The sequence below is a fragment of the Symphalangus syndactylus genome, chromosome 6 (genome assembly GCF_028878055.3).
Source record: "Symphalangus syndactylus isolate Jambi chromosome 6, NHGRI_mSymSyn1-v2.1_pri, whole genome shotgun sequence".
Classification (NCBI taxonomy): Eukaryota; Metazoa; Chordata; class Mammalia; order Primates; family Hylobatidae; genus Symphalangus; species Symphalangus syndactylus.
In genome coordinates, this window is record NC_072428.2 from 80,361,053 (window position 1) to 80,374,461 (window position 13,409).

Consider the following 13,409-nt stretch of genomic DNA (forward strand, 5'->3'; position numbering starts at 1 on the left):
TCGCTGGATTGGTTGGTTGGTTTGTCTGTTGTATTTTTCTTATGTTTCACCATGTTGGCCAGGCTGGTCTCGAACTCCTAGCCTCAAGTGATCAACCCGCCTCGGCCTCCCAGAGTGCTGGGACTACAGGCGTGAGCCACCACGTCCAGCCTTCACATTGCGTCTGGCTTCTGTGGTAGACCTTCCAGACGGGGCAGCCGGGCAGAGGCGCTCCCCACATCCCAGACAGGGCGGCCGGGCAGAGGCGCTCCTCACTTCCCAGATGATGGGCGGCCGGGCTGAGGCGCTCCTCACTTCCCAGACTATGGGCGGCCGGGCAGAGGCGCTCCTCACATCCCAGACGATGGGCGGCCGGGCAGAGGCGCTCCTCACTTCCCAGACGGGGTGGCCGGGCAGAGGCACTCCTCACATCCCAGATGGGGCGGCCGGGCAGAGGCACTCCTCACTTCCCAGACGGGGCGGCCGGGCAGAGGTGCTCCTCACATCCCAGACGAGGGGCGGCAGGGCAGAGGCGCTCCTCACTTCCCAGATGGGGCAGCCGGGCAGAGGCGCTCCTCACTTCCCAGACGGGGTGGCCGGGCAGAGGCGCTCCTCACATCCCAGACGATGGGTGGCCGGGCAGAGGCACTCCTCACTTCCTAGACGGGGTGGCGGCCGGGCAGAGACGCTCCTCACATCCCAGACGATGGGCGGCCAGGCAGAGATGCTCCTCACTTCCTAGACGGGGTGGCGGCTGGGCAGAGGCGCTCCTCACCTCCCAGACGGGGCGGCCAGGCAGAGGCACTCCTCACATCCCAGACGATGGGCGGCCAGGCAGAGACGCTCCCCACCTCCCAGACGGGGCGGCGGCCGGGCAGAGGCTGCAGTCCCAGCACCCTGGGAGGCCAAGGCAGGTGGCTGGGAGGCGGAGGCTGCAGGGATCCAAGACCACGCCACTGCACTCCAGCCTGGGCAACACCGAGCACCGAGTGAGCGAGACTCCGTCTGCCATCCCAGCACCTCGGGAGGCCGAGGCGGGCAGACCACTCGAGGTCAGGAGCTGGAGACCAGCCTGGCCAACATGGCGAAACCGCGCCTCCAGCCAAAGGACAAAAACCAGGCAGGGGTGGTGGTGCGCACCTGCAATCCCAGGCAGCCCACAGGCCGAGGCAGGAGAATCACAGGAGCCAGAGGCAGGGAGTCTGTAGCGTGCCCACTCTACTCCAGCCTGGGCAACAGAGGGAAGAAAAGAAAGAAAGGAAGAAAAGGAAGGAAGGAAGCCAAATAGAAATTCTTGAGCTGAAAACATTTAGTCACAGTTGATTTCAGCTAACGTTGATTGAGGGCCTACCATATGCTAGAATGTATGTGCTGTGGCAGAAAGCCACAGATGACATGATCCCTTCATCAAGGAGCTTGTTGTTCAGTGGAAAAAATAAACATAGAAGAAGGCAGTGAGAGGGAATAATCAGCTAAATGGTAAAAGGAGAGTGTTTCAGACAGCAGTGAACTCTGTTAAATGCTGCTGCAGAGAAGCCAATGCAGTCTGGGAGAAATACAACTTACTGGATTTAATGAAAACGTTGGGGATCCAGCAGGAATGATTTTAGTGGAGAAGTGGGAGGCAGATGGCTGTGGTGAAGAGTGAATGGGAGGTAAGGAAATGAAGATGATTAGACAATTTCTTCACAATTTTTTTTCCCTTTTCATAAACTCTCTCTTCCTGATAACCAGAAGAGAGAGGAACAAGCTGGGTGACAACTGGAAGGAAAATACAGGCCCAACAAGCACAAAAAAACCACTGTCTGGGAGGGTGGGAAGCACTTTCTGGGAGAGGCGTGGCCTGTTGGGGAGCAGTGGGGCCTTGATTAACTATGCAGCGTAGGCTAGGTTACAGGGGACTTTGAAAACTAACCAGATGGATGGGCTAAATGCTGGACAGCGGGAGCCATTGCAAGTATCGGAGCAGGGTGAACTTGGCGGTTCCAAGAGTTAAGCCTCAGTAACGGTGTACAGGAGGGAATAGAGGCAGGGAGAGCCACTTGGTAAGCAGAGAGTGAGGGTTCTAATTAGGGAACAGAAAGGAAAAGAAGCAGTTATGTCCAAGAAGGCAAAGAGCAAACAAAAAGCAACACTCTATGTCTTATTGCTGATTAGAAGATCACGCAAAAGGATAGTCGAAAGTGACATCAAGGGCCTAGACCAGGGTCAGCAAAATTTTCTGCAGAGGGCCAGATCATAAAGTTTTTTGTCATTGCAGATCACATGGTCACTGTCGCAGCTACTCAGTTCTGCAGAGTAGACATGATTCCTTGTGGCTAGATTTGGCTCAGGGGCAGCAGTTTGCTGATCCTTGGTCTAGAGTGACAGCAGTTGAGATCTAGGGTGACAGCAGCAGAGGTGGGAAGTGCATCTTTTCTAAGGCTCAGGGCATCTTTTCTAAGATACAGAAGTAACAAGATGTGCTGATTGGACATGGGAAGATGAGAGGAAGATCAGGATTAAGGACACGACCAAAGTTTCAGGCACCAGATGGAGTGACACCTTCGTGACACTTGAAGAAGCCTGGTGAAGAAGCAGATTTTGGAGGAAAATCAAAGAGTTCTGCTTGAACATGTTGAATCAGGTGCCCTATGGTCCAGAGGATGTGTCAGGTGGGTGGTGAGATATGGTATCTGGAGATTGCAGGCTAGAATAGAGCTATAGATAAGGCAGATTGTCAGAAAATAGTGTTTAAAGCTATAGGCGTGGATGGGGTTTCTTAGGGGGTGATTATATGTAGACAGGGGAAAGGTCTGAGGGCTGCTCCAACATGAAGAGAGGGTGGGGTATGACCAGTCAACAGAGGAGACACAGAGAGGTGGGGTGATGAGGAAAGTGTAAACAGTGTGCTGTATGCTTGAAAGGCAGGGTATCTTGTAAAGAAAGATGGTGTCAATGTGATAACCTGTGTCAAATGCTGCCAAGAGTGCAAGTAAGGTGAGGACTGAGACTTAGGCTAACTCTACATTTGGGTGGTATCATGGGTTGAATTGTGTCCCCCAAAAGATATGTCGAAGTTTTAACCCAGTGTGCCCTAAACCGTGACACCTTATTTGGAAATATAATTATTGCAGATGTAATTAGTTAAGATGGGGTCCTGCTGCAGTAGGGTGGGCCTTTAACTCATTATAACTGCTGTCCTCATAAGAAGAGGGGAATTTGGACACAGACATGCTCAGAGGGAAGACTGGGGCGACTGGAAGCTGGAAGACGCTGGGAGGATCCAGCCATGGAGACTCGGGAGGGAGCATGGCCCTGCTACCACCTTGATTTTGAACTCCTCTAAAACCATAAAAGAAAAAATTTCTGTGGTTTTAAGCCATCAAATTTGTGGGATTTGGTTGGTAATGCTGGGAGTTAGAGAGAAATGAAGATTCAGCCTAATTGGAGAAATAAAACCTATACCAGATAGGAATATTAGTTGCGTGACTTTCTTAGGCCAGATTCAGTAATCGCAGCAGCTTTATTTCTACATTGATCTCTTTTTCAAGTTTTTCTTTTTCTTTTTTGGTAAAATATACATAACATAAAATTTACCTTTCTCTTTGTAGGTGTATAGCCCAGTGGCATTAAGTACATTTACATTGTTGCGAAACCATCACCATTATCCATCTCCTGAATTTTTCATCTTCCCAAACTGAGACCTGCACCCATTAAGCAGTAATTTTCCGTTTCCCCATCCCCCCAGCCCCTGGCAACCTCCATTCTGTTTTCTGTCTCTCTGCATTTGCCTATTCTAGATACCTCATATAAGTGAAACCATACAATATTTGTACTTTTGTGTCTGGCTTATCTCACTTAAGAAAATGTTTTCACAGTTCATTCACGCGGTAACATACATCAAAATCTCCTTCCTTTTTGAGACTGAATAACATCCTGTTGTAAATTTGTATGAGATTTTGTTCATCCATTCGTCAGTGGATACTTGGGTTGGTTGCACTTCTTGGCTATTGTGAATATTGCTGCTGTAAACATCTGTTCGAGTCCTCACTTTGTTTCTTTTGGATACATACCCCACAGTGGAATTGCTGGATTCTCTTTCAAAGATAAAAAGGTTTTCTTGTGGCTTCTCCACACTGAGCAGACTTGGGACTGTTAAGCTGTTAGGGTCCTCTCATTCAGGCTCCGAGGGCCAGAGCGATCAATGCCTTTTCTGAGGTCGCACAGCCAGATGGCAGGTGAGCCCACAGCCTCCTTCAGTTTTCAGACATGTTTCCCATGTGAGAAGGTCCAGTTCTAACTCTAACTTCTGTGGCTTCAGAATTCTGGACTGTAGCCTGTAGGTGATGGTCACCTGCTGATGAGCTGCAGTTCAACACAAGGAGAGTCTTTCTGGCAGAAGAGCTGTCCAGCAGGGGAGCCCACTGTTGACCCAGGAGGTCCTTAGTTCAGCATGCTCATGGACTTGTGTAGTTTCTTCCCATGCCTGTATTCCTTACCTTGCTACTGTTTCTTCATAGAAAACTCAGTTCCTTAGCTGTTCTGGATACTGGCTATGCCTTCCCCGTGCCCTCCTCATTGCTCTCATTCTCCCAGTCGCCCCTCATTCATTCAGGACTCAGTCATGCTCATCCTCCTTCACCACCCCAAGGTGACTTCTGTGTCCTCCCGGATGGCACATCTAGCCTCAGTCTCTGTCTCATCTGCAAGAACTTTCACCTCCTTTCCATTTCCATCGCGAGTTCCTGTGGCCACCTCATTCTGAACTTGCTGTCACTTGAAACTAACTTCAGGCATCCCACTCCCTATTTCTGCCTCCTGCCCTCCAAGGCCTTCCCCAACCACTTTCAAATAAAATGGAAGCTTGACATGAAAATGTCTTGCCATAATTCTGCTTAATTAATTCTTTATCTCTTAAGATTGTAAGCTTTATGCAGGCAGAGACCATGACTATGTCTTGTTTATCCATGTACCCCTGAGACAATGTGTAGTCCACAGTGGGTGCTTGAAGAGTATATATGGAAGGGAGGAGGGCAGTGAGGTAGCTGTGTGTCCTGTTCAGAACCAGACTTGGTTCTCCAGGAGCATCCTGACAAAGGATGGGGGATTAGAGGCACAGGGTTTATTCAGCATTTCTCAATTTAATTCTGATGCTGAAGTTAGGAGAGCTCAATTCCCCCAAAGAAGTTATTCAGTGTAATATTTAAGTCAGCACTGGTATGACACTGGTATGATCAATGGTGTCATTTCTCCCCAACCGACTTTGATTTCTCCGTCTTCCTCCTCCCTTTCTCTCCCACTCCATGCACTACTGATGCCCTCTAAGGACAGACTGTGAGGCCTTTGCTGGAGCTGTGGGTACAGTCAGGGGGGCCGCCCAGTAGGTGGCGCTCTAACACTGCTTGAGAACCGGCTTTTTTTTGAGTGTTCTGTTGCCTTTGTTCAAGTTTAGAATGTAGGAGGCAACTATTAGTAAGATTTCTCTCTAAAACAGGAGAGTCCGTTTTTTACTGAAAAAACCAATAAGAAAAACAAGAACAAAATTAAGAGAGTGGGCAAATCTTTATTTCTCTTAAGTAGACTCATAGAAACTTGGAGGAATCCTCTGAGGCTTCCAGACCAGAGGCTTCTAAACCTTAGCATTGCCAGAGTGGCCTTGTGAAAATTCAGGCTCCCAAGGCCATCCAGGCCATTAGGTTGGAGCTTCTGTGGTTAAGGTCAGGAATGTGGTTTTTATCAGCTTCCCAGGAGATTCTGATGTGAGCCCGTCTTGCCGTACAATGTGGGCACCACCCATCTAGACCATTTCTCAAATTCTCTGTGCATGGAGATCACCTGGGGATTTTGTTGAACTTTAAGCTCTGATTCAGCAGGTCTGACAGGGACCTGCAATTCTGCATTTACAACAGACTCCCAAGTGATAACTGAGTTTTGTGGTCTATGGACCACACCACTCTTTGAGAAGCAAGAATCCAGAGCCAGGGTTGGCAAACTAGGGCACACATGCTTGAGCCAAATCAGTCCATACCTGTTTTTGTAAATAAAATTTTATTGGAACACAACTGTGCCCCATTTGTTCACACATTATCTGTGGCTGCTTTTGCACTATAATGGCAGGGTTGAGCAGCTGCAACAGAGACCATGTAGCTCTCAAACCTGTAATATTTACTCTCTGGCCCTTTACAAGAAAACCCTATGGACCCTTAATCTGGAATACTCAAGCCCTCCCAGATGATCACAAATTGCACTGAAAGGGAGCTCCTTGCCTCATAGGACAATTCACTGCATTTCATAGATCCATGGAAAGGCTGCCCCTTGTCACTTGGTTCTACTTATCTTGGTAGGCATCTTTTCCTCCTTCTGTGAACAGACACTTTGCTCACTGTCTTCTCCAGGGCTCTCCCCATGATGGGTTCCCTCCAACTGCACTCCAGAATGTCACCCAGTGCAAACCACAGCACCTTGGGTGCCGAATAGAAGCCATGCCATCTGTATTTTCTGCCTTCTGTAAACTTCTCAGGGAGTGCACATTAGCTTTTTGGGGTAGCCATTCACTCTTGACTCCCACTGTCTAGGATTGTCTGTAACTGCGGTATTACCTGAATAGCATATAGCCAGAAGAGACATCCTTCATGCATCTTTTTACTCCACTTCCCCAGTGCAGGATGTTCTTGGTTTACCTACTTCCTACTTTCTGACCACTTTTCTCCATTTCTTCCAAGGTTCTCTTTTTGCCCGACCCTTAAGTGTTATAGGGTCTCAGGCCTGTCCATGGTCTTCTGGTCTTCTCCTTCTGCCCATTCTCCTTGGATGATCTTAACCATACGGTTGGCTTTGACCACATGTGTGTTGCCAAATCCTGAATTGTACAGCTAGATTCTTTTCCTTTATTTTCAGTTATCTACTACATACCAGGGCGTTTTGACTGCAGGTATCTCATGTTCAAAATTTCTCATCTTCTCAGGTCTGCCTCCCACCTCACTCCCGTCTGCTCTGAATCTGGGACTCTTCATTTATTTCACCTGATGGTTCCACCCCCGACCCCCCGACCCCCATGCCCTTGCATGAGCTACACACCCAGCCTGATCCTCAGTTCTTCTCCTTTTCTATTCCCCTCTTCTGTGTGGACACTGAAGGCTGTGTCTCCCCGATCTGTTGCTCTCAGATCTGTCTTCTCTTCCTGCCCTCTCTGCCACAGTGACCTCCTGCCTGGTCCCTCTCCTTCCCATGTGTTTCTTCTTTGCCTCTGTAGTGGTTTTCTGAAATATATCTGATTTTGCCCTCTACCAGTGGTACCCCATGGTGTATGGTGTGGGAATTTGTGGCCTTCTTAATTCAGTCTCTGCTTACACTTTTTGTGAATTTCCTAGATCTGCTATAACAAATTACAACAGAAATGTATTTCCTCCTAGTTTTGGAGGCCAAAAGTCCACAATCAAGGTGTTGCCAGAATTGGCTCCTTTTGGTGCTTTTGGGGAGAGTCTGTGATGTGCTTTCTTCTAGTTCCTGGTGGCTGCTGGCCGTCCTCTGTGTTCCTAGGATGGTAGATGCATCACTCCAGTCTCTACTTCTGTCATCACAGGGCTTCTTCCTGTTTGTCTCTGTGTCTTCATTTGGCCTTCTGATAAGGACACAAGTCATTGGATCAGGGCCTGCCCTAATTTATCATGACCTTATCTTAACTAATTATATTTGCAAAGACCTATTTCCAAACAGTATCACACTCTGAGGTTCCAGGTGGTCATCAGTTAGGGTTGGGGGGCAGTATTCAACCCAGCACACCCTTCCAGCCTCTGCTCTGTCTACTTCCTCACTCACAGGCTTGCTCATTTACCTTGGTGCTCTGGATGAGTGAGAATTCAACAGACAAACAAGGAGGAAAGGATTCCAAACAGAGGAAAGAGGATTCCAAAGGGCCACAGAGGTGACATTTGTGCTGTGTCTTAACATAAGGCTTTGTTTTATTTTATTGCCACACTGTACTTTAAGACATAGTTCAGGTGTTACCTCTTTTATGAAGCGTCCCTGACCACCTCCCTAGGGACTTTTCTGTTCCCTCAGTACTTAGTAACTACATGTTTTGATGATTTAATTATCAGCTTGTGTTCCCACCTGTCCTGTGTGATCTTGGGGCAGACTCTGTGCCTAGTCTGTGGGGGCCATGCATCCAGCGCACTGCCTGGCACATAGCAGGTCCCCAGGAGATGTTTTTGAGTGAATTTACCCATCTGCACTTAATCCCCTAAGATGAGGTCACATGCATTTTAGGTGAGGAGTTGTTCAGTCCGAATTGGATGGTTCTTTGCCTTCGATGAGGTAGAAAGGATTTGAATATGGAGGGAAGTTGTACTGCTCACCCTCTAGGTTCCTTCCATCTGGAGGTTTCTGTTGTTTTAACTATAACCCCTTCCAGAAACAGCACACATTTTTAAGGCAGATAGACTGAAAATTGTAGTTGGACAGCTGCTTGGTTCCACGATGATTTGAGAAGTTTCCCTATTCTTGGAAGAGCTCAATACTCACTCGAACATCATGCAAAATAGTGCCATCATGGCTTCAAGAGATGCTGAGCATCCCAGGCCTAATGTGGAGTTGACACAACTTATGAACAAAGCTGTTTCTATCTGCAGATGCACCCTCAAAGCCCTGCAGCTTTTCCATGTTTCTTATTTGAAATTAAAGACTGTAATTTTATGTGTTTTTTGGATTCTTATTTCCTGTTTTACTATATTTTTATAGACTCACTGAAAGTTGCCTTTTTATTTTTGGTGTGAAAAAAATAAAAAGAGGTTTTAGTGTGGAGGAAACCAAGAGATGGGGCATTAAATGATGTTATTATAGTGGTGATCAAGGTACAAGGGTATTTTAGGGAAATTTACACCCAATATGTAATGTGTTTTTCTAATTACAATGAGCTGTGCTGAACTATTCATTGTACCACTTATTATACCAAATTATTGTACCAGTTGGGCATGTTTAAAAATGCCACAGACTGTAAATAGTCACTTTTTAATTCAAGGGAACAGTTCGAAGTGAAATGCCATTATTCAAATAGCTTTGAAACAAAAGTGACTTATACAGATGTTTCACAAGCCCATGTTAGAAAAAGTTTTCTCCCTGTGGTTCCCAGATAGAATGCCTGGCTTTCATGGTTATGGAAGCAGCAGAAACTCTGTGTCATGCAGTTATGTTTTTAAACTAATGGGCACCCTTCCGATTGGGCAAGAATTAAACGAACATTCCTTCTCCCCACAGCCAGCTATGAATTATGCAGCCAAAATTCAGCTAATCACAGCCTGCTGTGTGTGTCATTGTGTAACAGCCCTTTGCAAATTGGGTTAATACTTTTGAAACACCTCATCCCGTGCCAGAATGCCAAAGTAAAGCAGCTGTCTTGGTAAGAGGGCTTTGCAAAGTTTTGGGGTCATTTGTGCTTATTTCTCTCTTGCATCTGGGGCAGAGATTCCTTATGTGGGTCTGTGATAGTGACAGGAGGCCTGCAAACTAGGATAGGAAAATATATGACAGCTTTATTTTTTATTCACTTCCAACTAAAATTTAGCATTAAAAAAGTTTTTATGTAGGCAACAATCCATAGTGATATTAGCAGTACCTGTGAGTTTGTCACCCACAGAAAATCACAGATATCCTGGAATATCATTTACTCTTCACTACTTCAAAGTTTCAATAGCTGTTAGATCATCTGCTAGATCCTAATTTAAGTATGAATAAAGAAGCGGATGCAAAACATTAATATTTTGATAACTGTATATCAGTGTTCTATTTCCTTTGTGAACCTATATATCTATTATTTTATGCATTTAAAAACAAGGAAAGATTGAAGAACTGTCACAAAACCAAGGAGTCTAGGGAGACATGGCAACTAAATGCAGTGGGTACCCTGGATTGGATCTTGAAACAGGAAGAGGACAGTAGTGGAAAAACTACTACTGTACTTTACAAATAAAAGTCTGAAGTTTAGTTTCTGATAATGTGCCGATGTTGGCTTCTTAGTCTTGACAAATGTATCACAGAAATATGAGTCATTAGCAATGGGGGAAACTGAGTGAGGGGCTTATGGGAATGCCCTGTACATCTGAAATTACAGTCAGGGCCATGTTGTGGGGTCTGCCGTCCACTCCCAGAAATGTTTGGGGAGGGAGGGTTTCATGTCAACTTAGAGGCCATCATGGCCTCTTCCATTACTACTCTGAGAAATGGTGGAGATAGGCCCATCCAAAAGTAAGGAGAAGTTTTCCAGAGGAGTAAAGTAATTGAGAGTGTGTTAGATTGGAAAAAGATGTCTCTGGGGTCACAGAGGTTGGCAACATAGTCTGACTCTCACTTACCAGCTTTGTGATCTGGGGCCAGAAACTGCTTCCGGCTCTCTCTTCCCATTTGTGGAATGGAGCCATCTATAGAGTCCCAGGGTCACTGTGAGGACTGAACATAACGTGTCCACCTAGCTAACCTTTTTGTGGTTACCTGGAGTGTTTGAGTGCCTATTCCATGCCGGGCCCTTTGCTAAGCATTTTCCATCAATTATCTCCTTTAATCTTCATGACACCTCTATTCCATGACCATTTCATAGATAAGGAAACTGAGGGTCAGAGACTCAGTGACCTCACTGCCCAAGGCCACAACGCTGAGCTTCAATTCAGATCTGCACTGACTGCAGTTTACAGTCTTCCTAAGTCTTCTGCTGAAGCTAAGCCACCTCTGACCAACCAGTGGTCCTGGTTACTGGGGTGCTCCTCACCCTCCCTGACGTGCGAATCCCCTCTTGTTTGGTGTGTGTCTGCACCCTGATCTGGACGCTCTCCTCTTGATTACTTGCCCGTTGTGGATGGCCTCTCTGAGCCCAAGTTTATCCAACTATACAATGAGGGTGTTGGACTGCCTTCAAAGTCTGTTCCACGTTCATTCTGCATTCTGTGAATTCAACTGCTTATTTCAGCTGTCTTATTGGGATGATTACTGAATCACCGAAGTCAAAGCTTTTCTAATTTGTTTTGGGGGAAGTTATATGTTTCTTTGGCATTTTCCCAGATTCCAAAGGAGGGCAAAAATGGAGCCATATGCCTTAGTTGCTTCTTAAAACCACAAAAATTAAACAACAAAAACCCAGCAAAAGCCTTCGTGATAGCTACAGGTTTCTTAACTGGGATTTTGTTCAGGGAATGGGAATAATTTTATTTTTTAATTTTCTTTCTGTGATTAGAACGCACACACCATGTGTCACCATGCAGTTGCTGATTACTTCAAATTAATACCTATGGAAGAAAAAAATAGGTAGTTACCTGTGTCAGGTATTACCTGGACAGGGGAATTTAGCCATAAGAAGTAGTTATTAGGTAATGAGCCCAATTTCCACACTGCACATTTGTCTCAAGATGTGAGAAAATGAGAGCATCACTTGGCGCCATTAGGTTACTGCATGGGGGGGTCTGTTAAGCCCACGATTTGTTCTCTTGTTTTTCAGTTTTTCCCCTACATCCTGTTGCTCTTTGCGATCCTCCTGTACCTGCCCCCGCTGTTCTGGCGTTTCGCAGCTGCTCCTCATATTTGCTCAGACTTGAAGTTTATCATGGAAGAACTTGACAAAGTTTACAACCGTGCAATTAAGGCTGCAAAGAGTGCACGTGACCATGACATGAGAAATGGAGCCTGCTCAGTTCCAGGTGTTACCGACAACTTAGGGCAAAGGTAACTTAGCCCCAGCAGGCAGCTCATCGGGTTTTGTAGGACAAATTCTCTGCCCTTCTACTGCCAGTCTGGGCCCAGAGTTCTCATTGCTAGGAGGCAGGGCAGGAGTGGAGTCAGGGGTACGTCATGCACCTAGTGACAGCCTGTAGGATCCAGGGATGTCCACTGTCCCCAAATCTCACCCCACCCCATCCCACCCATTTGTCCTTCTGTCAAGACTCCTTCCCTTGATGAGTGAAACGTTACCATCTCATTTTAAAAATGCAGTTCTTGTAGGGGTAACAGATTGAGGTGCTATATGAAGCTTGCTTGCTTTGATCTATTTAACTCCTTAATGGAGACGCACAGAGGATTTCAAGGTAGCTGAGCAAGGGGATGAGAGAGAAATGGGGAACGAGTAGGTCCTGGCTTGCCTTTTCACAATCTTCTTTTGGTTCTTGTTATTGAATAATTGGAATAATAATAGCCATCATTTTTTGAATATTTAATATATCTCACACACCGTATTGAGTTATTTAAGTACATTATCTCCTTTAACCCTCAGAGCAACATTACTAAGTGCATTTGTTAACCTCCTCCTCCACTTTTATTCTGGATAAAAACACTCTTCTGTAGCTGTGAGAGTGCTGGGAACTGAACCATGCCCTTTAGACCCCATAGTTTGTGCCCATACCCCTTGAGTTGTTCCACCCCTCACCTGTAAGAGGCGTATGTTTACACGTATTTAGGATTTACCAGATGCCAGGCATCATTCTAAAAATTTCCAAATATTAACTCATTTAATTAACTAGGCCTTTTGTTAAATATTAAGGGGAAAAGTATTTTATTCCTTTTCTTCCCTCTTTTAAACGGATTTTATTTTTGACTACTCTACTGAATTTGTAGGTAAAGAAGTATGAGTGTTTGAAATTTTTAGTGTGACATTGTTGAATGTGTATCTGCCTTTAATATTTGATGGTCTTGATGAGTGCCTAAGTTATTTTTGTTTCCTTTATTTTTCAGTTTGTGGGAGATATCTGAAAGCCACTTCAAGTACCCAATCGTGGAGCAGTACTTGAAGACAAAGAAAAATTCTACTAATTTAATCATCAAGTACATTAGCTGCCGCCTGCTGACACTCATCATTATACTGTTAGCATGTATCTACCTGGGCTATTACTTCAGCCTCTCCTCACTCTCAGACGAGTTTGTGTGCAGCATCAAATCAGGGATCCTGAGAAATGACAGCACCGTGCCCAATCAGTTTCAGTGCAAACTCATCGCCGTGGGCATCTTCCAGTTGCTCAGTGTCATTAACCTTGTGGTTTATGTCCTGCTGGCTCCCGTGGTTGTCTACACGCTGTTTGTTCCATTCCGACAGAAGACAGATGTTCTCAAAGTGTATGAAATCCTCCCCACTTTTGATGTTCTGCATTTCAAATCTGAAGGGTACAACGATTTGAGCCTCTACAATCTCTTCTTGGAGGAAAATATAAGTGAGGTCAAGTCATACAAGTGTCTTAAGGTACTGGAGAATATTAAGAGCAGTGGTCAGGGGATCGACCCAATGCTACTCCTGACAAACCTTGGCATGATCAAGATGGATGTTGTTGATGGCAAAACTCCCATGTCTGCAGAGACGAGAGAGGAGCAGGGGAACCAGACAGCAGAGCTCCAAGGTAGGGTTTGCTTTTGGCAGAGGCTACGGGAGCCCACCGAGAGCCTTTGCAGCAGCCTTGTGGGAATATTGACAGTCTTTACCC

The 13,409-nt window shown here is 45.9% G+C and overlaps 1 protein-coding gene across 2 annotated transcripts in view; it reads left to right on the forward strand.

The window, feature by feature from the left end:
• PANX1 (pannexin 1) overlaps positions 1–13,409 on the forward strand; it is a 67,335-nt gene that overhangs the window by 48,759 nt on the left and 5,167 nt on the right. For both annotated transcript variants that reach the window (XR_010121547.1, XM_055283291.2), the window contains exons 3-4: positions 11,444–11,667; positions 12,670–13,325. Coding sequence is in view for 1 of the 2 variants with exons in the window: in XM_055283291.2 (XP_055139266.1) it covers positions 11,444–11,667; positions 12,670–13,325 (880 nt within the window). In the remaining variant the exon portion in view is untranslated. The remainder of the gene's footprint in view (positions 1–11,443; positions 11,668–12,669; positions 13,326–13,409) is intronic.